Source organism: Phalacrocorax carbo, chromosome 1 (assembly GCF_963921805.1).
Source record: "Phalacrocorax carbo chromosome 1, bPhaCar2.1, whole genome shotgun sequence".
NCBI classification, from domain to species: Eukaryota; Metazoa; Chordata; class Aves; order Suliformes; family Phalacrocoracidae; genus Phalacrocorax; species Phalacrocorax carbo.
In genome coordinates this window covers 93,770,225-93,797,258 of record NC_087513.1, presented here as the reverse complement: position 1 = coordinate 93,797,258, position 27,034 = coordinate 93,770,225, and the positions used below count along the sequence as shown (strand labels likewise).

The following is a 27,034-nucleotide window of genomic DNA, read 5'->3' as shown; positions in this document are numbered from 1 at the left end:
AAGCTTGTTCTCAAAGCACAGGGGAATGCAGACTTGAATGCAGCTTAGGAACTGTAAGAAGCCTTGTTGGATCCACTGACATTATACATGTAGGAATACAAAGTTGTCATACTTATTTTTCTTTCTTAGTGGTTGAGAGAATCCAGAACCAAAATTTATTGTGACTCTTCCATTCTATTGTTAGAACTCTCTTGAGTAGGCTTCTCTCTTGCCTCTTACAGATTAACCCAGTGAAAATGCAGCTGTTAGCTTATCTGAAAGGTGGTAAGGTTGTAAAGAAATGACTGTGGATGCTAAGGAAGGCAAACTTTGCAAGGAGGGAAAATACTTTTTGTTGGGGTGCCTGCAATAGCCAAGCAAAACAAAGATGCCCTTGGGCACACAGGCCCAGATCTCTAGATACTGGCATTTATGTTATGAAACCTACATAATATGATACATTTTTTCTGCCTTGATAATTTTTTTTTTACCCCCCTTTGGATTCCTGCTAAAAAAACACATTTTAAAAGACTTTCCTTATTCTCTGCTATTTCAGTAGCCATACGCTAGTCCCTGTTTAACGCACAGTACTTTAACTTATTGGTAATTACAAAACCTGTTCAAGGAATCAGTATTGAAATAATGCAGAGGCAAATGTATCCCATACAGGCCGTTTTAGATTGTGGATTCCTAGGGATGTAATGTAACTTGTAAAACTTCGATCCCTTTGAGATTCAGAATTGCTGAGCTATCTGATAAATTCATAGTTCAGAAATGTGACTGAGTTGTGTGGTTCAATTCTCTAGTCTGTTAAAGTATTTACAAAACTTCTTGATCTCCTAGTGTGTAGTCCCATGTAGTTCTTTGTGTTAGTATTGCCCGCAGCAGGTACTGTTCAAGGAGTCTCTTGGGCTTGGGGAAATGTATTTAGCAGACTCAGACACACTGTAGCTCCAGAGTCTGCAACAAAAATTTCACAAAACCCTTGAGTGAGGAAGGGGAATAAATACAAAAGGGTATTAATTTGGCTTTTTTTATGGCAGCCTGCATGAGACATGTCAGCATTAAAAACTGTTACCTTAAACTCAGCAAAGTAAAGTTGTGTCATTATCTGGGAACACTTTTATTGATCTCATGTCTCTGGATGTTATGTCAACAGGATGGACTATTACTAAGAAAGTCTTTCAGGAGATGAACTAAATGCATGAATAACCTACAGATTGCTTCATGCTTGAAAATTGTACTCAAGCACAAAGAAGTGATTTAAGGAAATTCTCTTCCAGCACCTAAAGGAAAGACAAAATTACCTTTTTAGTCCCTAAAATCCTACACTCTTTGAACAGTCTTCCCTTCAACCTTCCCCAGTGCTGTAAGGTCTGCTTTATTTTGTGGGGTTCTTTTAGACGTTGAGTACTTTATTTTTAACCTGTTTTGCTCAGTTACCTATTTTTAGTTGTAAGGATGAAGTTTCTGTTCCTTTTAACATTGTTAGCTCTTGGTAACTTACTTGAAAGCATTCTGACAGAGCATCATTTCTGGCTTCTGTTTGCTCTGGCCAGTGAACTCAGAAGCTCATAATATGAAGATTAATCTTAATTAGATGAAAGATAGTTGCAGTCCATAAAAAGTTGTGTGTACATTAACTGTGCGATCATGATGAACTGTGTAGCATTGATTAAATGTAGAGATGCATTGGATTCTTTCTTGTAGTGGTGCAATTTCATGTAAGAGAAATTTGAAGTGGCTTCTTATGCTACGAAATCTTGTGGTACAATTGATAATTTTTAATAATTTATCTTATAAACAGACTGTTATTACTCAAGATAAAAATTAAACAAGCTGATTTCTTAAGTGGACATATAATGTCAAGTTGTTCTTTTGCTTATCTTTTTAATATAACTCTGTTTTCCTAGCAAGGATAGTACAACAAAATACCACAGACCTTAGTACTCCTAGGTGACTCTGCAGAAGAACGATTCAAATATGGTAAATTTGTTAACCTTTGTGTTGTCCTCCCATTGTGTTGCCTTCCCCCCCCAGTAAATAGTGTGTGTGTATAAGTAAATATTTGTGCATAAGTCTAGCCAGTAGCAAGGGCAGTGGGAGAAAAGCAATTCTAGTTATTGTAATATGGTACTTATGATAGTGCTTGCAGCCTTTTAGTGGAAAATGACAACACTTATGATTTACTTTAACTTTTAAAGTGATACATAAAGAAGTGTTTGGATTCCATGTATGATAAACAGAGGTCTAGAACTAGAAGTTAGAAAAGAATAAGTTATTTTCTGAATTCCTAAGGTATGTTGTGTTCGGTAAGCAAGATTCAGGTGTGTGTGTTTCCTCTTAGATTTTAATTAAAACTGACTTTTCCTACCCTTAAGATGTCTGTGTTTTGGGACACATGAATTTTATTTCTTCTTTGATGCATTTCTGGTTTACCCTATATTTTTTTTAATTTGTTTTTATTTCAGAATCCCCAAGGTAGATGAGGAAAGGCAATTCTCACATAAAACAAATCAGTCCTCCTTGATATTGCTGCTGAGTAAAGAGGAGCATACATAGATCCAACTCTACCAAAATAGGCGTTATTTTGCTAGTAGCCTAAGGTGTGTCCAGAGTGACATAAGGTTATACAGAGCTAGACAAGAATAAACACTCTGAGAGTTCTAAAATGCCTTTGACCTTGGAGCTTGGGAATGTAAGTGGAGCCTTAACTTGTAGCTATCTGTGTATATGTAAATCAATGCAGGTCATGCCTGAAAGATGTTGCTATGTATAGTTTGCTTAGTGGTCAGTGTGGTGGGTGGTTAGAGTTCTTGGAGCAGTTCTGATGGGGATAGGTATCCCTGGAGCAGAAATGCTCATACCTCAGAGGCTCGTGGAAACCCTTATTGGTGGCCCGGCTTGGGGAGAGCAGGGTCTGAGCAGGAGTGAACTATGAAATGCCTCCAGACCTTCTGGGAATTGCTCTGAAAAGTTTGCGTATGCAAATGTATAAGAAGGAGTTGTGGATACTTCTGAGCTTTTATAGACGATGGTTCCAAAGGATGCTGATTTCTTCCAGCTGGTTATTCTTTGGAAGAAGTCACTGAGAGCTGTTTGTGATACCTTAGCTTTATATGGCGTACCAGTGTGTATTCCTGTCACAGAATTTGGGTTGTTTACCCAAACTTTGACTCATTTATTTTGCTTCAGTGTTGTGCAAAATGCTTTCTTGGAAGCATCTTCTCTATTTTAGGTATCTCTCAAAAGCAGGAAACCTGCCCATTTTCGGTAGTGAATTCCTACAGGCTTCAGGGAATAGCATTAGTATCTTAAGTAATACAAAAGGAAGATGGGAAAACATATTTGTTGATTCTTTTGCAAGTATAATAATTTCTTTGCAGAACTGCAGGGGAACAGGTAGACCCAATCACCCTGTGAAGTTTGGGTTGGTTTTTTGTTTGTTTCCCCCGCACCCACCCACCCCCCCCTTTAACTACTTCACCAGATATTAACAAGTCTCTACTCTTTTTCTCTTGTGCTGTTCTGTGCTCATCTCTGATTTTTAAGTGCATCAAGGAGGCAAAAGCAAAAAAAGGCTAACTTTTGTCAGATGAGCTTCCAGTTTGCCTTTGTCATGTTGAAAGAAGAAAATCCATGAGTGGATTATTGGAAGATGGAGGGAGGACCGTGTGAAGATGCCAGTGTCCGATGAAGTGACTAGGAAGGAATGATTAAGAGGCATTTTTAGCATTTGTACTGGAATGCAGGGAGGCTTATGATTGCACTTTTATTCCTTAAGGGAGGTCAATGGGAAAGGGAAGAGGTCCAGAATCAGGAAGTAGTCCATGCAGAGTCTCAAATGCATACTTTTCACTTTGGCGTTAATCTGAGTTTAGAAAGGAAAATGGCTGTGCCTTGCATTTCTGCATTTTAGGAATCTTTTATTTCAAATAGGGCCAATTTATTGCTGTCAATTACATGGCATTGCGGGTAGTGAAAATGGTCACCTCTTTTGCAATGAAGAAAATCGTTCGCTTTGTTTTCCAGTAGAGCTTCAGGCTTGATTTGTTTCTGTCTTCATTCTTCTGACCCTAATGTTGCATGCACACGCTCTCTCTCTCACTATTCATAGTAACCTCTTCAGTGAGAGTGATTTTACTGAGTTCATAATAGAATGTTATTGTTTTGTTGTGTGATTCTTCTGGTGAATATTTGAATGTTTTGCTTTCGGTAAGCTTTTTTTCCTTCTTTTAAAAAACACTTCTTCATCAACCTGAAATAAGAAAGCTGCTAAATATAAAGCCCTATGAGGTGGCAGTCCTTTTAAAAACGTGTGTGTGTGTGTATGTCTCTTGTGACATTCATAGGCTATTACTGTTTCCAGTTTGAACAATGAGTGTACTGGGTGTGTACAGCATTTGCTTGCAACATTTGGATGCAAATCCCAAGTTAAACACCTTCATTACTCTTAAACTACAGGTGTATTGATACAAGTTGGATTTTGACAAAAAACTTTTAAGAATTTCACAAATCCTGCATGTGTTCTTTTGACTGCTGCCTTTTGTGCATATGCATTGCTTAAAGTTATCTAGAAAATATTTTTCACATCCTTATTCATAAATACAAGTTGGGAGAGGGTTTTAATTCTTTTTTTTAAGAACTGGTTGACTTGAAACAAAGGTGGGTTGTTTTAGTGTGACTAGTTCTGAAGGAAACTGTCATTCTGTTTTGTAAGACCAGCAGAGCAAACAAACCAGAAGGGGACACACAGCTCTCCAGTGATTGAATGGTTCAGACTGAAATGTGCTTGGGCTTTTGTATTGTGTGGTTCACAGTGGGCATGCTCAGATGTTTTGTTACTTCCAGAGTAACATTACATCATCTTATTTGCAAAGTCACTACGCTGTAGTTGTCTTTACATCCAAAAGAGCTCTCAAGTGGGATATCAAATATAAGCATTACATAATCAGAACAAAGTCTTTATTGGTTGACTGTACCCTTAGGGTGGGATGCTGAATCGTAGTTGCATATGGAAGACGTAATCCTGCAAAGTTAACCATTTCTTAGCCAACCTATCAACAGCTATGAAGTGAAATAATAGGCTGGGGATAGGATTCACTTGGGAAAGGGTATAGCTGAAGAAAATAAGACTTTTAAATTGGTTAAGAGTTCACCTTTCTGTAAACGTACTTAAATGTATTGAAACAAACAAAAAACCAGAGTTTTACAGATATGTTCATAGACTGATTTGCTGTAATTTCATGTGATGTAATTCCTGTTGTTGAATTCAAAGGAGGCAGACCAATTTCCACTCAGCCTGTGGTTTTAATTTATTGGAAAATGATCTACTTAAAAGTACTGGGAAGAAACTTTTTTGGCTATGGAATATTAAATTTATCTTTCTAAGCTAATTTAAGCTCTCTTTAGAGTTATTCACTTGGTAAGGACCATATGTGCAAAATTATTGTTATGTGTCTGGCAACTTAATCAGCCCAGTTCAGAACTAATGTAGTTTTTAGTAAGACCTTTCTTTGTGAAAGGTATGATACAGAGTTTATAGTTCTCAAGCGATATGAAAGTTATTCCAGAGTTTGGTCTTTTATTGATTGTCGTGGTATTTTGCGTGATCTCAGTCTAATTTTAATGAACCTGGACTTCATAAACCTCATCTTAAATAAAATAAATTGGTTACTCCCTACTCTGTGGCAAATGAGACCACATTAAAAATACTAATCAAACATGTAAAACTCTGAGTGTTATAGTGATCTACAGGTGATTTCCTGTGTTGTCTTAACATAGCTTTTACACATAGCTTCAGGGTAAAATTGCACCAAACTTTCAAATTGAAACTGGTAGTCAGCCTTTGGGTATATCTATCTTTTAGACTGGAAGGTGCTTTTCAGTGAAAAGACTGAATGAACCCAAGGCCATGGATTTTGCTCCTCTCTTCCCTCTTGCCCTGCTCCCAGACTAAATTAGGCACCAGCATGAGTCATCCATCATTAGTGACTTTGCTTTTGAGATATATTTGCTGAAGAGTGGGAGCTTGTTGGCACCTTTTTTGTTCACATGCCTGTCCCAACATATCCTCAGCAATAATGAATTTGATCTGATGATTTCACAGAATCCCCCAGTTCTTCTCCAGATCAATTCCAGATGGTCAGTGCTCCCATAAAATCTTGAAACAAGATTCAGATTTTGAAAGTGTTGGCCTCAAAATATTTGTCTTACTACTTCAAGGACAACTGGGACATAAGTGTGTGTGTAATACTTAAGATCCTCAAGTGGAAAGGAAGGCATGCACTGCGAAGAATTATTTAAAACTTAATTGTATTTTTATCCATTCACAGCAGACAGTGTAGTTCTTAGACTTTTTTTTTTATTCATCCGCAGGACAGCATGGATGAGTATTCAGTAGGTTTAATTAATATAGCCAATATTCAAATTTTTATGAAATAAAACGAATGCAAGTTCCAGCTGTTATCCATTGGATAGGCAATAGGCGGTCTTTAGCAGCACACCAGCTTGCTTTACTTTTTCTTATCAGCAGTTCTGTTTAGAGAAGTTTGGGATGTGCATGTGTGACATTTTCTCCCTGATAGTTATTCACATGGGCATCTTTCTGTTTCAGTCTCCCAGTGATCTTTTTACCGGGTGTGGAGCAGACCTTGGGACAAAGGTTTATTGGTTAATCTGGAGAGCTAAATATACATGTTACCAATGTGTGTGTGCGTGGGTGCGTGTGTGTGTGTGTTCAGGAAAACAAGATTGATTCCACCCCCCTGCCCGGATTTTGGTAGAAAAACATCAGCCTGTGGGATTTCTCTCTTTTGGCAGTGGAGCTTGCCATGTGACTTTCCTGCCTTTTGACCTCTCTGAATTAAGCCTGAATATTCCTTTTTCTGCAAAAGGACCAAAGAACTTTTGCATCCCCTCACTAACAGTGGGTCATGTGAAACTTTCTGGGACCCAGTATTTGCTGCTTTACCCTGCTGACTGTTCCTTTTCTTTATATGCTTCTTGAAGAAAGTTAGAATTGAAAAACAACTTTAAGTGTGTTGTGGGGCCCTTTTTGTTCATTTTAGCGATGGAAGTTAAGCGGTGGAGAATTCCTTAAATTTTCATCGTTGAATCAGCATAATTATGAGGGTTTGAGCTTTGTTCCACTATGCTTCTGTATGTCAAGAAATTTGATAATTGTTTATTAACTTCCAGAAAAGATGAGGTGGTTAACAGTGAAGTCAGAAATTTGTGGCACTGAAGAGGAATGTGAACAACATAATGTCATTTCACTTTGGGGCTACTACTCTGAGAATTAAGGAAAAGCATCATTCTGCATGAATTGCAGTTTGTTTCATAGGTCACCTCAGAAATAACAAACCCAAAACCTGGGGATGGCAATTACATTCAAAAAACAGGTGAAAGTAACTAAGCATGTCCAGAAAGAGTAATTCAATAACAAAACACAGTGTAAAAGTAAGATGTGATCAATAGTTTACATTCTTAGCATGTACCCATGTCTTTAATTAACAACCTCCTTATAAAATTTTAAAAAAACAAGTTTCAGGCTGTGCATCTTTATTGGTTTCATTATGCTTTTGAGAATTTAAATGGAGGCAAAAAGTGATTCTTTGGCCTCTGATTATGCAGTTTAATTTAAGCAATTTTCTAGTATTGAATATACAGTTCCTTTTTTTTTTTTCCTTTGAAAACTTCTGTCTATATTTCCTCACATTACAAAAGAAAAAAAAAAAAAAACAAAACCAAACAACACCAAACCCCAGAGACCCCAAAAAAACCAAGCCAAACAACCAACCAAAAAAAAATCTAGTATTACCATGTGGCAATTTTGATGCTGATGATTAATGCAAGAGTGGCAGAGAGGAGAACAGTGCAGGTATTAGTTTTATTTGAATACATTTTAATTTAGTAATACTTCATTTCATGAAAGATTTTTTTGCTAACTTCTCTTGAAAGTATCTAACACATCTGCCTTTGCACTGTGGTTGTCATTGAGTGACTCCTTCTGGAAATGCTTGGTTATTTTTAACCTGTTTTTTAAAAAATATTTCTTGATGGCCTAACTTCCTGTTACCCCTGTTTAGCTTTAGCAAGGTTGAAAGGTACCTGCTGGCATAAATTTTAGTGGATAGCTTTTTTCTACGGAGTTATTAGAGCGCTGAAGGTATTGTATCCTCATGGGCTGTTAATCAGCTGGGTGCCGGAAGAACCACCTTCAGGAGCACGGATGCCTTGACATTGTGGGAATTTTAGTCATCAAACTGACTTGCTTTTTGGTTGTTTGTGCATCCTGGTTTTTCCCTTCATTCATCTTTTACTGAAGTTTTTTTTTTTCCCCCTCTTTGAAGAATTATGTGCCTTACTTCATCTTTTCATTGTCTTCTCTTGAGAAGAGAAAGAAGAGTGTGGATAGTGCTAAAGATGTTTTTTGAGGTCCACTGCTCGAACTGTGAAGTGTGCACCCAGGCTGACCCCGGGAAGCAGGAGTTGCAGGGAGAGAGGCTGCAAACCACTGGTAAACTGAGCAGTGAGTTTACAAGAAAAGAATGTTGGATCACCAGTGTTGATGCTTGGGTAAGCAATTCACGAAAGAATCCTCCATCTGGAAGCTGAAAGGAGAAAAAGTTTATTTAAGGTGGCCTTTAAAAAAAAAAAAAAATTGTTTCTCTGGTACATGGCTGCAGCTATATATTTTGCAGCATGAGTCATGGATGGCTTTATAGTTCTACATCCCCTTGCATAGGAGGAATAAACTTTGGAGAAGAGGAAGTTAAGAGAAAACAGAAGTGTGAATAACTGCTAATGGTGCACTCTCTGGCTCCATTCAGTCTGCCATTTCATCATACATGAAGGGGGTAATTCAGAGATTCCTTTCTTGGCACATAAGTGGCAACATATGTTTGAAACAGTGAGTGGAAACTGTAGGAAAAAAAATGACAGGCATATGGCAATAGGAAGGCAAGGGAAAATTTGTTGCCCTAATGTTAGCCACATAATTGGTACACTTAACTTCTGAGGGACTGATTTATTTAAAGACAAAAATGTATGCTCCATTTATTTAGGTTTTCTATATGTTGCCCATATCTTGTAGTTCCTTCATAATGTCTGCCCAAAGAGCTCTCTGAGGGAGTGGAAGGTGATGTGTGAGGTTCAGAGCCTCTCTGCCAAGGAATAGAGGGAAAAATCTGGATGCAAAAACAGAAACCTGCCTTCGTTCACATTCTCATTTTAAAAGAGGAAAAATTGAAAACCTCCTGTATTTTAATATTCAGGTTTGGGGATTTTTTTACCATGTTAAGTTAGCAAGAATGTTTATGGCTTAATGCAGCTTAAGATTTACTACTTAGTGAAAAGAAGAGCTGTCCTGGAAACAGGCATCATCCAAACGATGTTTCCAGTGTGAAGTACATGCTGAGGTAACCTGCTAACTTTAGTCAAAGAAGCATTTCTACCCTGCACACACATCTGTGCACAACTGTAAGCAAAATGCATTCTCTAAAACTGTATGTGGTGTGGAGAAAACATGGGTAGCTCTTTCCGTTTTCTCAGTTAATTTTGTGCCTTGAGTTAAATAACCAATTTCAAGTGAGGGTGTTCTTGCGAAGGTAAAAATCAAACCTGATCCTGTAGGGCTTCCATTAGCATGCAAAATGTGTGCTTAGGAGCTTCCTTTGGCCTGCAGCTGAAAACACTTCAATCCAGAGAATGCTCTCAAAAATGCTTAGGAGGAAAGCAGTCTGTTTTCTTCCTATTGAAAAATGATTAATCAAAACCTGGGAGAATGTCTCCCACCACGTTTGTCTTAAGAAGTATGGCCCCTTTTCTGAAGAGTGGTGGGGCCCTTGGAGAACTGTAACTCAGCAACTGATCGGTCATATTATGACCCACACTCTGAAGGGATCTTAATCCTTGCATGGAAAAGGAAAATTGACTAAATGACTTCTTAATTTTGTTCACTCTTCTCTCTGACCTCTTCTGGCTCTGGGATTTTATGGTCTAGTGATTTAATTTTGAGATGGCAAGTCCTATGTGAGATTATAAAGAAATACTCAGTTGCATTATGCCAGCAAATGTAGCTTATTTGGGGGAGAAGGGCAGATGCTTTACCAATCTTACTTAAATTCGGAAAGTATGCAGTGTTAAGCTTCTAAAAATAGATAAAAAGCCAGCTCAAGCTTTTTTCCTAAAAACCCCTCCGTAATTAGTACTCTGTGTTAACAACTAACACCCTGAAAACTTGAGAAATGTGAGCTAGTTGCTTGCTTTACCAGAGTAAATGACATCACAAATACTGTCAGCAAAAGGAATGAAAACAAATGTTTTGAAAGGAAACCTATTTATGTTATTTTGGTTGTCACCCATGTTAGCAAAAAGCCAGGAAAATGCATCTGGAATCTGTACAAATCTGTGGCGTTGGTTAGTGGCTTTTTTTTCTTCCTCCTTAGAAATATGGGGTGGAGGAACCTGTTTTTTTCCCTTTTGGTTTTTACACAACAAAAATTAAACATTTACTACATTTGGAGGAAAGAGGAGATGTTTTAAAAGAAGATTCAGGAAAATTATTAAATATACTCTATTTGGTGCCTTCTGTATGTCTTACTCTACTTAAACATGAATGCATTTGGTTGTCCCGTAAGGTTTGCCTTTTTTTTTTTTTTAAACTAAGTTGACTTTGGAATCACTTCCATGTGCATAGAATCCTGTAACTAATTATGTGTGGACTAAAGTGATGCAGGTCAGAAGGGACAAGGACTTGTATGCTTGTTGTGGGGCCCTGCCTCCTAATTATGAATCAGTTTTGTAGAGTGCATTTAAAGAAATTTGGTGGTTCTGCTGTTCTGTTGAAGTTTCAATTTCTGAGTGAGTGACTGCCAAGGACATAACTACAGTTTGTATCATACACCCTTCAGCCGATTTGAGTTTTATTATGAATTGGCCATCACACCAGCATAAAATGCTGTGAGGACTTGTCCATTGTGAGGTAGAGCTTTTTCTTTCAGTATGTTGCTTGTAACATATCAACCAATATCCACTGTCAGGTGGCAGAAGAGGGTCAATGCATGGCTCTTATGTCCTTGTATTCCAGCACCATGAAACTGTAGTCAGAAGATGTGACATTTTCATAGTGTGAGAAACTCCAATGTACAGCCTTTTTAAGCAGCAGGGTTGCAGCACATCAGTGTGCCATGACTGGCAACCATCCTGCAGAAGAGCAATTTCAAACAGGCATGTGCAGGCTGCCTGCCGGGCACGGAGCATTTGTGCACGGGTAGTTATACTTTGTGTAATGCTAACAAACTTTTCAGCACAAGTGTACTAATCCTTTTTTCCCCTTCCTTTTCTTGTGTCCAGCAGTAAGTTTACTGCTCCATGTTACTTCAACCCCCATATAGCAGATGCTGGATGAGAGCCAGTCATTGCTGCCATCCCTCCCTGATTGAAGGCTGAAATCTGTGCTTTTATGCCACCAGGAGTCCTGCCTTTTCCTAATAAGGTGACATATTCTCCTCTAGATCAGCTGAGCTTTAGGAACTTGTTCTTGCTGTGACACCTGGCAATTAGTTGCCCTATAAACAGTTCCTCTTTTTTATGAGCTATTGGTTGCTTAAAACACGTCTTTGGAGCTTTGAAAAAAGCTGCATGCAGATGTGTATCTCTGGATTCTGAAAACATGCTTAATTTCTGCCTGCTTTGTAGAGAATTCAGACAGATAATCTGTTCAAGTATCAGTGGAGTGATGATGATGTTAAAGTTTGTGAATATGTCATTTTTGAGAAAATTTTGGCCAAGCGTCCTCCTTAGAAATAATTCAGGAGCTGGTTTGGTTATTTTTTTGCAGGAGTTCCATGGTGGTGGGGGAAAGTGCTTGTTACTTGCCATACTCTGAATTAAATTCCATCTGACGCCCTCTCTTCAGCAGACTGCTGTATTTGTAGGCTCAGCTAGTGGTACTGACAAAATTATTATCTTCTTCCTGTACTTGTCTTGCATTTATTTCGTTTGCCATCAGGGCATTGGGAGAAACCCTTTTCAATCCTGGTCTACTTTTGACTTCTCAGCACTAGAATTGTGGAGCATTGATCACAGTGTAGCTGTTTCGTTCACTTACAGACCTGCTGATCTGAAATCCCTTTAAACTTGCCACCCAGAATTTGAAATGGAGCAATCTCGTCATGCATTACTCCCTACCTTCTTTAACAAATCCTTGTTCTTAGTTCACTGGATGAATCTTTCTGCAGGATACAGGAAGATATCTAAAGACATACTGTAAGATTAACTGCTAACCGTTTAGCAGGTTCTAAAAACAGTGCCATGATTAATCAGTGCTGACCTGTCTGCCTTGTGTCATACCTATGCTGTTAAACAGCAGTGGGTACAAGTCATTGTGAGGACAGTCATAAATTGACTTTGCTGTGGAAATCACAGTCATGTTTGGGTTCAGCCGCCTTTTCTAATGCCGAGAAGATGGGATGTTCTCTCATCTGAGACCTCTAACAGCTGAGGCTTCTGACTCTGAGCTCTTCGAAATTTATAATTCTTAAATCCTGTTGTCCAGTGCCATTGGAGTTGTTTTTTCAGGATTTAATGTAGGCTGTGTTGGTTTGCTCTTCTGGGATGGGTTTCTTCTCTGGGTCTTTGGGATTAGTTTTATTGTTTACTTCCCCATCCTGCCCAGATTGCTGCTGCTGTTGTAGATTATTTCTATGTTGAAATTTTGCCTAGAGATCATTAAGGCTTGCATACTCTGAAGAGTTCTCTGGATAAACTAGAGAGACAACAAATCTAATGCTTTTGGGGCTTTATGGCAAATGATAATTTGAACTTCGTAAATATTACAGGAGGAGGATGCAACATGACTGAAGTAGAGATCCTATGTAAATGTTTGTTATAGTCTAGAATGTCTTCTGATGCTATTTTATACCATTTCCTTTTAAGCAGACTGTATGTTTTTAAAAGATGTAAACTCCTAGGTTGTTAGCTAATTAGTGTGGAGAAATTAAAGTGTATAAAAATAGCTTACACATAGACTAACGAATTACATATTTCAACAATGTAAAGAGATGACAGTAATTGAAACCTAAAATCACCTTTTGAGACTATGGTCACCAAGTCAGGATTTTTACACTTACAGTTGATTCTTCCCCCTACCCTCCCTGGAACAGGCATTGCAAATTCCTTTCCCTTTGCTCCGTTGCCCTTCCAGGAATCTAAGACACCCTAATTTCATTTTCTCATATTTTGTTTATGTGTATTTAGGGCACCAATAGCAGCCATTGCTATTTCGTAGTGACTTGGTAGTAGAGAATAAAAAGATTGCCTAAACTAAGTTTAGTTAAATTTATTGTAATATTTCCTAGTAATTTTTTTTGAGTTGCAGATAAGGATTTTCTGGCCTTTTCAGAATGTTATTAAAGAAAATGAAAAAGGAGGTGTGAAATGCATTGCTGTGTGCAACTCAGAGGCTGCAGCTTTTCTTATTTGATGGATATCCTTGGAGCCGAAATTTTATTTCATTTGTTGTGCTTTCAGTAAGAACTCCTGTTTATCAGACAGTAAAAAGTATAAAGGTTTTCAAGCTGTGCCATTTTTAACTCACTTTGATAACCTGCAGCACAAAAAAGACAGTGGTGGGGAGTGCAGCATAAGCTTTTCTACATGTAATCCTTGATGGGTTTTGTTGACGCTGCAAAATAGAAGACAGTCTGTAGGCATAAAGCTTAGTCAAATCTAATCTTGTTTGATTGGAAAAGAATAAAAATGGCAAAATCACATAACAGGTTCCTAAATTATTTTTTTTTTAAACAGGTCAGGCTTTCTTGTATTACTTATGAGAGGGGTAAGCAGCGTATGGTGCAGGTACCAAAAGCTGGCATCAAAACACGTTCTGGAACAGTGTGCGGCAGCACCGGGGGTTCTCCTTGCCTCCTGACTCTCACAGCTTCAGTTGTTTCTTCCTCCCAGGCAATGTATAGCCAGTAGAGATTATAAGAATAACAGATAAACTTGAGCTTGCAGGGTGTGTGTTTCATACAGCACGGTCTATAAGGAGCCCTGTGCCAGACCTCATCCCAAGTTTGTGCATTTAAGGATAACTTGAGGCTTTTGGTTGTTATATATCTTTTCCCAGTTTCTTTCTCCAAAACCTCATTTCAGATCAGGAGAGCCAGTCTGTGACCGTCGGGGTTGGGCATGGCCTGCCAGAACACTTCACTAGGCTTCTTTTCTTTTGCTATCATTCCTTAAGGCAAGGAGTTCTGTGTGGACTTTATGAATTGTCCTGCTGGCCTGTAGCCCCTACTCTGCTGTCCTCGTCTGTGAAATGAACACGTGTCTCAGGTTGGAGGGCATTTATGTTACAGGGAACACCAGCATTTTGGCCATGTCATGCAGTTGCTTGCACAACCTTTCATGTCATGTTAGGGAGACACTGGGGTTTAGACCTTAGAGCCTCATAGTTGATTTTGTTGGCCTACTCTGAGAGAAAGGCTAGGCACCTTTGCTCCAATTTAGAAGAATGGTTTCTTCTGTTGTTCTGTTTTTTAATTTGTTTATTTACTCTTAATTAATTTGTATCCTTTCCTTAAGCCTTCCAGACTCCTTTTCAGAACCTGCTCTCTCCTAGATATGGTTCAAAGGCGTTTACAGTTGTTTAGAAGTAGTTATTGGAGACTTAGGAAGTAGCTTTCATCATGTATTAGCAAATATCCTAATTGGGTTCATTATTCTTTACAGCTTGCAGATGCGAAGCTATCACATAAGCTGGCTGCATGAAAGTGTGTGTGTGTGAGTGTACATGTATAGGTATACAGATACAGTCTCCCTTGTGTCCTGATGCAGACGTTTAGATAAGAAACCAACTTTGGTAAGGCACTAAGTAAAACTCTCCTTCCCACGAGAGGGAGGGTGTTGATAATGACTGTGAAAAGGCTGGCTAGAGGCTACAGGGTAGCTTTGGTGGCTCTGACCATCAACAGTAGTTGAAGGCTGAAGCCTGTTACGCCCTCTGAGCTGGCGGCTGAGATATGGGTAGAGCTGCAGCTGAGCAGATGCTATTGCAGATGCTATTTCAAAGAATCAGATGTGGCCTGTGTGACATACGTAGGTACACCTTTATAGTGGTACAAGCATGAATGGCACGTCTCAAAGGACGAGGACAGCTGTGCAGTAAGAAATCATGCCTTGTGGCAAACCCTTCAGCCTGTGCACCTTTCCTTTGCACGACCGAAGAATTGCTATATTTTGAGAAGCATCAGTATGATCCACTCCTTAGAGCTTGTGTGGTGTCTTGAATTTCTACAGGTGCACACTTAAAGAAACCGCATTCAATGAATAGCCACAATATATTCTGAAAGGCATTTATATGGAAATACCCAACCTCCCTTCTGGTCCTAAATAAAACTTAAAAATAATGAGGCGTGTTGAAATCAGAGCCTACATACTGCTATGTTAGGGCACTTATTCTGGCATAATATTGGGAGTCTTGACAGTGACTGACATAAAATGCCTAACAAAAGTGTACAAGCCAAAGTGTAGGGTAAGCAGGGGCAGAAAAATTTGTTCTATAATAATGACTCATTTTGATTTCTAACAAGAGATACATTTGATCTCAAAATAATAATTTTCCTTTCTTTTCCCTGCTTGCCACTGAATCCTCAGAAACAACTGTTAAGAATTTCAATGTCTGTTTTGCATCTAAAGGCTGAGCAGAATTTCCTAAGTTCTTGGGCTCAGAAACTTCTGGTAAAAGTGAGTGTCATAACCTGATTATCAATTAAACAAACACAAACTTTTTGATATACTCTTAGTTTTTTGGAGTTGCCATGTTTTTATGTTAATAGAGGCACTCTCGTTCTGTAATGCGAGATAAACTAAAGAACAGTTCTTGAACAGCCTTCACTCTCCATTCATGATACGTTATGTATGATGCATTTGATTGTGTTCTCTCTTAACATACAAAACAAGAAATGCTGCAGAGAGAGAAGATTGACGAGCGAATGTATAAATGTGTATAGAAATTTTACTGAATATGGACATTTCAGTTCACAGAGGGAATGCAGTAGAGAACATTAGATGTGCAAAACTGTCAAAATATATCTCGATATACATATGTGCAAAAATACGAGCATGTATATATGCATGTATATAAACGGACTTATATTCATCTAATGCATTAATGTCAAATTCCCAAAAATGTGGTGATGAGAGAGGACGGTTTTAACTCATGTCAAGACAATGTGCTTTAGTAATTTCACCGTCCCTGGAGAGCTTATTAAACACTAAACAAAATGTCTCAGAGTGTAACAGATTGAGTGGTTTAAATTATTCGCTTTCATTTGGCTCTTGGCCAGCTTCTCATTGCAGAGGGCTATGGCAAACAAAACCTGTAATTTACACTGACAATGATAATACACAGTTTATTCTGCTAGCTTCTCAAGTCTGAGTTTTTATAAAGTAAACATTCAAACAAAGCTCAGGTTCTTAATGTAAACACATTTTGTAACTCTAAACTTATCCAGTTAGAAATCAAACAGTGATTGTACTTTTTTCCCCCTTCCCATGAAAATGTCATTATATTTTTTTTCTTTCCTTTGCTGATAAATAGGGGTATCCCAACCTGAGTAATGAGAAGAGACAGCAGTAATCTAAGAACTTTTTTTTTCCTTTCTCACATTTCTCTTTTTTAACCGTGTGGGTTTAGCACCAATTTCCTAACCATTTTATCCTTTATGCCAAGTGTATCCTTGTGAAAACTGACACAGCTTTCACCGTACATTGCATATCTGCTCATCGTGTTACGCTTGCTCCAAACTCAGAGTGCAGAATGGAAGTTAGTGGGTTCTATAAAACCTGTAATTTCCACATATTTCTGGGATTTTGCTATTTGGGTTTTTTGTTTTTTGTTTTCTTTTTTTCCTCCATTTGATGAATTAATTTTCTTCCTCCTTTAGAACTGAAATGTGAAGTCTGTGTAAATGGAAGTAGAATCTTAAGAAATCTGAATGGGCAGATGTAATAGGTGTGCAATGGTTAAACTGGGTCAGTGGTCAATACTGGCTCGTGAGGGAGGGGTACAAGAAACTGCTGAAAATGTGTTATAAATGAAGTAAACAGTGCAGTAAAAATTTATCTTTCAAATTGCCTATTCAAAGAGTGGGTACAGAAAGGAGTACTGACACTAGCTGAGTTACCTAGAAGTTACTGCTTTTGGAGTGGGATTTTAGTCCGTGTGAACACACGTATCTCTTAGTCATTTGAGTGGATCCGTCACGAGTACGTTTCACGGACAGTGCTGGGAGCTTAGGTCCCTGCCTCACAGCAGAGGCATCCAAACGAAGTCATTTACTTTAGATGTCTTCATCTATAAGCTGAACCAGGCCTTTAATGTCAAACATGGAACCAAGTTTACATTTTGTTTCTGATTGTAATTTTACAGCTACAGTCGAAAGGAGAGAGGGGAATATGAGTGCTAGGATGGCAAAACTTGCTCCATGTTAAGTAAGCTTACTAAAAGGTAAGGGTAATACAGCTGTTACAAGGTAGTCTGGATACCTTGTATAAGAATGGAGAAATGGAACCATTATCTGAAGGGAAAATGAAGGTTAGGATTCTTTCTGGGCTGCAACCAAAAATACATGTTTTGCCATGACGACTGCAAAAATAAGTGCTCTTTGTAGAGCTGATGACAAGAACCAAAAAGGAAATAAAATTGAATGATTTTAATACTAAGGACGAGGGTATCTGAGGACAGATAGATTAAATAGAATAAACTTATTAAAAAAAACAAAAGAAACCAAGGCGCAGTGCTTTCATAGGAATGTCTGCTTAGTATATATTTCATGAACTGGAGTGCCTAGTTGTACATACTCTCTTGTCTTATGTATTTGTCCTGAATGCAATGACGGTGAATAAGACTTGGCACCAGTAATGAGTTACGGTGTTGTGTCGTCATTCCATTTGACGCCTGAGGAAAGTGAGGTGTTTGTGTTAAATAAGGAAGTGTAACAACTTCTTTAGTGTTATACAGCAAATCATCGGCTTTTCCCTTTCCTGCTGTAATTTTAACAGCTGAACAAACAAGATAACATGAGGAGAAGTTCCTTAAAGAATTAAGGTAGAGGACTGGATGCTATGAGAAAGTGGTGTTCAAATGGGTTTTCTGATGCATTTGTTGTCTCAGTGTTGTCTTGTATTGGGATCCAAGTTACTCCTGTGTCCTAGTTCTTGAAGGTATTTCAGTGTCTTAAACTTTCATTATATACATTTTGCCTTATCACGCTTTTTTGTAGATTCAACTGATAAGGGCTTGTGGTATGTTCTTTCCAGCTCTTTCTATGTTAAATGTAATTGAAGATATTTTTAGTATTTTTGTTTTAAAAACAAACAGCCTGTCCTTCTGTTCTTGGAGGGAGGAGAGCTCTGCTTTATTGGGAAAAATTTTTAAAAGCCTAACTGTTCCAGTGAGCTCAACATCTTCATTTTTCTCCCCATTATTGTTATGAACTGCTGCATGCCTGAATGCACTGGGAAGTCTGGCTGCAGTTCTGTTAAGAGGGTGAAGGCTACATGCCTGAGCTCTTTTGAAACTATGACCCCACGTTCTAGTACTTATTTCTTGAAAATTTGACAAATTATTTAATTATAGATATTTTCAGGGGACTTAAGCATGGGTGAAGATTGTGATGTTCTACAACTATCCAAATATTCAGCTTTTGCAATAGCAAATCAAGATTCCAACTTGACTTCTTCATTTGGGTGCAGTAAGGATAGGCATCTGTTTCCATAAGGTTTGTAAAAACAGCATTATTTGCTGTGGAAAAAGTTGTTTGTATAGTGAAACAAAATTAATTATGGAAGTCTGTTTCATGGCTGTTTTTTTTTTAAGTGTCCAATAACGTGTGAGCTGCTAGGCTTTCCCCCTGTTAGGATGAACAGAAAGTTTTTATGCAATGTTTTACCAGGGTCAAACTGGACTCTTGCTTAATATCCTGGACACTAAAAGATATCTGTTTTCAAGAACCCTGTAGGCATTTCATAATTTAGAGGTCTTTGCTTCGTTCTTGCATTTCATTTGAAATTAGCTGAGGGATGAGAAAATGGGATGATGATTGATAGGCTCACAGCCATACAAAACTCAATTAAAAATTGGCCTTTGTAAACATCTGTTTCAAACAATTTTAAGCAACTAGTCAGACCCTTGAGTTTTTGCTTTTATGCACGTCAAAGTGCATGAAAAACTTACTCATGCCGGGAAAGGGGTAAATGAACTGCTGTGAGCTCAGTTAGTCTTGCTTCAGCGCAGATACCAGGATTAACAGGAGGATAGAAGGGCAAAGCATTGCTGAGTTTTAGGACAGATGGGGAAGGAGAGCAGACTTGGCATGTGATTCTGCTTTCCTCTCAATTGGCTGGAGTATTTCACATTTCCCTGATATCTGTCAGTCCTTTTCTTTACTATAGTTTCTACTAATCAGTTGGTGAATCAAATGGATTGGTCTTGAGTTATTCCTGGAATCCCTTGCTAAAAAAATCAGTACTGCTTCCTGTTTCTCTGGCTTTCTTTAAGGAGAAATTATCCACTAGCTAATAGTTCATCGGTTTCTCATGCAAGTTCTTCTAGAACACTTAAATACCATTTAGTCCTGGGAGGGTGCTAATAGGCTTATTGCGTTGTGTTGTACAAGTTTGATCTAAAGCTTTTTCTACTATCCGCTCAGCTTCAGACGGCTTCACAGACTCTTTCTCCATAGAGTCTAACATGAAAATCTCCTTGACTTCCCACACAGTGGGATCCAATGCTGTCAGTTAGGGAAAAGTACAAATGAAAAAGAACTAAGGTTGTGTCAAATGAACCAAATTAATTTTATGCCTCAGTGTTCAGAGGAGAAGGATGTCCAGAGCAATTCAGTGTTCTCCACTTTGAGTAGGATGCAGACTTTTCCCACTTTCGATGGAAGGACTTTAACGTACCAGCATTTCTATTTCTCGTATGTTATTTTTGTTTGCACATATTTTCCCTTTTAAGATGTCTTTAAACTGAATTTATTTTAATCTGCTGTTAAACTGCTTAGTTGGCTGTGGGGAGAGTATTTTAGTTGCTTTTGATTTGCTGATGGTATCTGCTTTGTTGTTGTTAAATTTTATCTGTGGTGCCTTCAAGGGATGTACTCTTTTAGATGCTCTGCTTAATTAGTTTCAATTAGTGTTTTGTGTTTATCCCACGTAAAGTTAGATAGAATAGTTGGGTTTTGTTTTCCCTTTTACCTCAGAAAGGTTGAATTTGAGAACTTATCTCTGTCTTTTCAACATTTACGGTATGGACTAGTTCATGGGTGTAGTAGGAACAAAACCCATAACTTGGTCCTGCTGTTGAAACTTTTGATTAGATGCTTTACAAAAAGGTTGAGTATTTAAATAGTTATTCTCTGTTATACTCTAGTGTGATGTTTATCCAGCATGTAAAAATAACTGCAGGTTCCCTTTAATACTGCCCTTTCCACCTCTCATCACTATGTGGTAAGTGTCATTATTTTGGACTGATGGTCAGTAGTCTAGTATTTATATGATTATCTCTTTACATAGAGCTTCAATCCACAGAAAGTCTAGATATGCTTTTACAGAGTTAAATACATTTATCTTATTTCAGTCTCTCCACTTTTCTGCTTTCCTTGTTTTGTAACAGCTGTACAGGTCCTATATTGGCATAATTAGGTCTCTCATTCTGATTTAAACACTTTATCAACACTATAATCATATTCCTCTGAATGTTTTCTTCTTACACACTCTGAGAAGCACGCTCTGTCCATGTCCACATTTAAAACTAGACAGTTTGTTTTTATGCTGGATTCTTTTCTTGGACCTGCATTTGTATATGAGCCCTTGCATCTGTATATGAGTCCTTGCATCCTTGATCTTTGGCTGTCTTTGTTTGTTTGTTTGTATTGTTTCTTAAAAAAAAAAAAAAAACCCAAAACACTCTGCTTGGTTGAAATGCTGTTTGGTTATACAGAGCTTTGCTATTTCCTGTCAAACTTCATTAACTACTTCAATGCTTTATTTCCAAGAATACAGAGATTTAATGATTGCATCCCTAATTGATGTGTCATCCTGAACTGTGCATGCCTTTGTACCTGCCAACTTTCTGCTATGTTTAAACAGTCTCCATCTTAATTTCAAACTTAAATACCAGCAGCCAATTTTTGCTTTATTTTAGGTAGAGCTTGTGCATCCTATTCCAAAAGTCTTTCCACAGGCTAATAAAAACTGAACCTTTTCTTCCTGCATCATTTTCTCAACTACTTACTGAAATGCTACTTTACTGCCTGAACTTGTGCCTTGGTACTAGGACCATTTCAAAGATGTAGCCATGGAAACAGTCGTGTAGTCAGGTGGTTAAAAAACTAATTTTGTCTCCAAGCACTTTGTAAATTCCTTTATATTTTGTTGTTTTTATTGTGAACGCTACTTCTCAGTTTTCTCCAAGAAATGCTCTGGATGCCTCCTGGGTGTTGTAAAACCAATTATCTTTGCATTTAGTAATCAGAATACCTGAGGGCAAGGTTTTGTATGCTGTTTTGAGACTCAGATCTTTACATACGCAAGCATTAGACTACACACTTTAATGAAATGCTGGCAGTGAAATCTGAAATGATATTAAATTAGCTTATTTTTAAGATTGGTTACAGACAAGAAATTTAGACCAGACAAATCTTAAAATTTGATAATGCTTATAAGCATGTATAGAAAACAGCTTGATATGTAATTCATGTAAAATAAATGTTTTATTTTATGAAACTAGTAAAGGCTCTGTTGTTTAGAATGCCTTCTTTCTTTGCATTGGAATGCCTTCTTTTTGTTCTTTGCATCTGAAGTTAATACAGAGGTAAAGAAGATGGGAATTCATTGAGGTCAGGATCTTGAATCTGTACAGTACATTCCTTTAATAAAAGTCAGAGTTACATACCATGCTGTTGGATGTTCACTATTGCAAGAAATGATGCTTTCCAAAATGGTATTTTAGATCTCCTTACCCTTTGGTAAACTGACGGCTTAGGAAGCTAAATCTGCTCAGTATTTGTGCTCTTCTATAGGTTCAGTACTGTAGATTTCAACCATCTTTTATTTCTAGGCTAAATACTACACTCGGGGAGACCTAAAGCGCATACAGATGATACCAATAGTCTTCACTGTGTGTTTTTAGGAGACTTGAACTGTATAAACACTGGGTTTATTTGTTGCTCCTTCAGTCAGAGCTGCAGTGTTGGCTGTTATATTGTGCTCAGAGACCATGAGAAAACTGGGTTCTGAACCAAAGATGATCTATATAGGGCTGATATTTCAATTAGAGATGTGGATGACTAGCAATTAATAACATAAATTTATGGATGTGGTGCTGTATTTCAATGATAAAGCTTTGATGAGCATGTTTACAAGGTCCTTCGAGTTTTAATATAGTGGTTTTAATTAAGTTTGTTTATAATCTATAGTTTTTATTGGCTATACTTAAATCTAGTCTATAAGGATTTTGAAGGTTTATAACAAACTTAAGAGTTATAAAAAGTTAAGTAACTTTATCCAGTGAGTGTGTTTATCCAAATATGTCATCAAACTTCTCAATTTCCTTTTTAGAAGGCCAGTTAGGGACAGACTGACTCATTCTCCTGTCTGACAGAATGCGAAGACATCCAGAGTTTAGCTGGCAAGACTATTGAAAAAAAGGGAGAATTTTAAGATTTCAGGGAATATGTCTTGCTTCTCAGTTCCCCAGTTGGATATAAGATAAATTTTTAAATGAGAAACATGTGAAATCGTGTCTAAACATCTGAATAAACGATGTCCCAATTTCCTGCTGACTGAAATGCAAATTGTAGGATCTGAACATTCTTAAAAGTCATCTTAGTAGTCATAAACTTATGTGTCAGAATAAGGTTTACAGTCCTAAGAATTTTCTAATAATCCTAAAATTCTTAGCATACAAATCAAGTTGAAGGGAGAGGAGGGTGCACAGTCTCCATTTCTGCTAGTTTTTTTTTTTTTGTTTTCCTCAGGATTGTCTGGTTTTGTTCAGGTCTTTTCCCAAGCTGTGAGGAAGAAGGAGGCTAGCATAGTGTGTTAAGGAAGCGCAAGTGAGATGGTAACAGTTGTGATTGAAATGGAAGGACAATTCAAAAAAACCAACTGTTTTGTTACCTATACCTGGGTAATGTCTGTGGGGCATGTGTCTTTCCCCAGTGACTTAAAGATACTGTGAATCAAAGTGCTGAGGCAAAGGAATTTCCGAGTAGTGTATAAGAGGCAAGATTCTGGTTTTAAAAGTGAAGAGCTCTGTTCAAGTTGCAGGTTTTTAATCGGCTCTCATAATTTCAAGCAAAATGTGTAACTTTAAAGGCATTGGCAAGGAAATAAACAAGGCATTGTTCCAAAGGGCAGTTTCAGTGATTTTTCTTTTGCAGTGCCACAACCTGATGCTGTCTCCGCTGAAGCTGCTAGGAATATCTTGGGCAGAGAATGAGAGCAGACCTGTGCAAGGTATATCTCGTTAAGCTTATATGCACATTTGAAACCAACCACATTTCTGGATTCAGTGAGTTTCCCTTCTTCTCCAATGCTCTTGGCAAAGGTAGAGTCTGGGAGAAGGTAACTGATGCGATGCTAGGCCGAATTTGGCAGACACAAATCAGTTAGCTGTCTGGGTGTTTTCAGTATTATTGTCCCTTTGGCACTTTTAATCTCCTATTTTGGGGAGGAATAAAACTTTTCTGTGGCAAAATACTTCCCCTTTCCCCTTTCAGTAGCCTGATGACAATGATCCCATCAAAACTGTTGGTTTTGGGTTTTCTTCTGCTTGAAAATTAATGTTGTCAATGGTCAAGTGATGGCCTTTAGTGCTGGAGCCTTCTGTTATCAGTATATCTCTACAAGCTCTAGCTTTTACCAGTTGTGTTCCCCAATACAAGCTTTTGTGTGGGAGGGTGAAGGGACTGGTTAAGTCTCTCTGCCTGCTCAGCCTTTGGAGTCCCTTCAAATCATGCCTCAAAGGGACTGTTTGCATCGGGTTTTTATCCCGAGGGGTGCACAGTTGAGACCTGCTGTGGAAGGGGAGTGAGCAGTTCCCCATTCAGAATCGTCCTTAAGCAGCAGACCTTGCTGCAGCCCACTCAAACTCTCATTTTACAGTTTATCTGCTATGGATCTCAGCCGGGTCTGTGTCTGTGATGAAAATGGGTGCCTTAGGCTTCTTTTTCAGTCTTAGCCAAGTATCTAAAAGTCTTTCAATAGAGTAGCAGTCTTATCAGGAAGGACCGTATTGAATTGTTAAAGAGAATGAATTATGGAATGATTAGAAAAGTATAATTTTATTTATGACAAAGCAACTTTTATAGAACAGTTCTACAAGGATTGAGAAATTTCTGTATTTTGGATATTTGAAATGAGAAGCAAAACTGTCAACAGTATGTTTGGAGAACAGCCCTCTGTTGTCAGGGATGAGACTAGATGATCTAATGGTTTTTCTTATATCTACTTCCTATTACCCCGATTTCCTACTCTGAGCCATCCAAAACCCCACCCCACCACACAGGAGTCCAAAACAGAAATTTTAAAAACGAAAGTTCCTATGTCCCTCCTGACCTTTTAATTTTTTTCTGAATTTATACATATGCTGTGGCTTTTTTCCAGTCATCTTCGCAGAAAGGTTCAAATATTGAACATACTTTTTCAATGTATTCATACTTTTGGTCTTCAGACACTGAATAGGTTATGTGTTACCTTATCCAAGTGTGTGGTGTTTTCCTGAAAGGTTATACAGTTTCAGGCTCAAGAAACAGAAAAATAATGTACTTCTGTGAAAATCAAAATTGTCATGTAAGAAGATTTTGATGTTTGTTTATAACAATTTTTTCCAGTAATCTCTGTTCTCAACAGATTTAGTGGTGCTGATTTTCTTGTTTATTCTCTGTTTAAAATTACTGTCTTAGCACAGTGACTGAGGCTGTGACATTTTTCTTAAACTGCTTCAGGCTCCCATGCATGCTTCTTTCAGGTATGTATATAATGATCACAGATTTTGTAGCTGGGCATAAATGCACCGAAGCTCATAGTATGCCATGGGAAACTTGGTTATGAGTTTAGACCACAGGTCTTGGTAGCCGATGTGTGACCTGCATTCTCAGTTCTCACGGCCATTTTCCTCTTGCCTGTTCTTAAGAAATGAAACTAATTATAGCACATATAAGTCACTTAAATTTTTCTGCCACGAGAAAGATCTTAACTTGAGACTTCTCTTCCTCCTCCACACTCGAACAGGGCTGTATCTTTTCCCATAGTAAGAGTTTGTTCTGGAAACTTATGATAGTGTCAAACTTTCTATCTCGAAGAACGATTTATAGATTTTTCTCTGTCTGATGTTGTGTGTTTTCTTTTCAAACTCCAGTTACAAAATCCTGTGCCAATTTCTCCCTCTCCCACAGCCCCACCCTGCAATGAATCAGAAGTGCACCGTGTCTTTTTTTGGTCACAGGTCTTGGTGCAGTCATCCACTTCTATTGTTGCTTATGATTAGACTAGTTATGCAGGGCTGCACATGGAGCAGTGCACTAAGTCTTATTTGGAAATGTAAATTGGTAACTAGACCGAGTGCCCCTTTCCTGAGGGCAGTGCCTCACCATGAGCATATTTGGCCAGTGCTTCGTTGTCTGCGCTGGTCACTGGTCAGGTTCCAAACAGAATATGTGGAGCTGGTATTGATTTACAAGAGCCATAAATACTGTGAGACTTGCCGGCTTAGGAAGATCATCTTTCCCTTTGAGCTCTGACACTACAGTTAAAAGTGCTGACCAAGGCTACCACCAGGGTGGTTTTTCATGATCATCCCTTCCAGGACAATTTACGCCCTTTTGAAGGGAGGGCATATGGCAATGACCATCCCCTTCCCCACTTGTGAGGGGAAAGAGGGTAGCAGTGTAGGAGAACATAGTTTGACTAATGTTTTTCATTGTGACCTCTCCAGCCTCAAAGTACACAATGATAGTATCAGTTGGTAGTCATGACGGTGTGCATGAAGCAGTGAACAGACATCTTATGTGCTCAGGTTTTAGGGAAAATAAATATGAGCCTCACTTTTCTCTGTTATTCCACCAATGCCAGCGGAGTTGCATGAGAAATGATTATCACCTAGATCTTGCATCTGCTTCCTGATTACAGTAGGTGGAATAATTTAGAATTGCACCACGGATCTAAAGAATTTCTCAGTTGTGTTAACACTGAGTGAAAGCCCTGTTTCTATTCATATTTATTCTTTATCTTTGCTTTGAATAAACATAATGTGACCTTATTTAACTGTTTGGGTTTTTATTTAAATCCCTTTGTTAACCTGGTTTTTACTGATTTATTTGCTTTAAAGTATTTTAACCTTCCAGCATGCACAGAAACTGTTGAAGTCTTTGAATCCTTGAATTTTGACAAGGGTTTGATTTCACAACATCTGTTGAAAGTTATGTAGTGCAATGGAACATAGTTTTTCACGTACGAGCATGAGGTAAGTAATCTGTGTACATCACTTCCTTGAGATTGTCTTTGTGCCTCAGTGGTATTATTAGTGGGACTGTCCCATTGGGGTGTAATGCAGAATAAGAACGCTAATGTTTTGCTTGTGGTGGGTCTCTCTTATTCACCTACAAAACACTAGATACCCATGAAAAAGGTCAAATGTACAGAGATCTGGCATCCATTTCACAACTTGCAAGACATAGTCTCAGGCATATGTAATATATAGAACTCATTGCCAGAAAGCTAAAAGGAAATGATTACATTTGAGTACAATGCAATCTACAACAATAGTTCAGTGTGCATGAAATTAAAAACTGCTGGTAACACATGTAGAATAAATAAGTCGACAGTGTTTATTTTTACTGTAGCTTTCTATAAAGATAAGATCCTGCTTCTTATAATATTTAATTGGCTTCATTAAGAAAAACAGCAAATAGTAATTATACCCACTGTTATAAAATATTGAGTTTTCCAGAGCTGGGCACGCAATATATTGCTATTCCAA

The 27,034-nt window shown here is 38.0% G+C and overlaps 2 protein-coding genes across 7 annotated transcripts in view; one reads left to right on the top strand and one right to left on the bottom strand.

Annotated features, from left to right (window-relative positions):
- The window catches only part of CMSS1 (cms1 ribosomal small subunit homolog), a 254,267-nt gene that overhangs the window by 45,522 nt on the left and 181,711 nt on the right, over window positions 1–27,034 (top strand). The window contains exon 2 of one of the 5 annotated variants that reach the window (XM_064467360.1): window positions 23,436–23,511. The exons of the other annotated variants lie outside the window; for them this stretch is intronic. Within the exon in view, the coding sequence (XP_064323430.1) occupies window positions 23,448–23,511 (64 nt within the window). The 5' untranslated portion in view covers window positions 23,436–23,447. The remainder of the gene's footprint in view (window positions 1–23,435; window positions 23,512–27,034) is intronic. 5 annotated transcript variants of the gene reach the window in all.
- Window positions 1–27,034, bottom strand: part of FILIP1L (filamin A interacting protein 1 like) — a 215,869-nt gene that overhangs the window by 43,685 nt on the left and 145,150 nt on the right. The gene's annotated exons all lie outside the window — the stretch shown is intronic.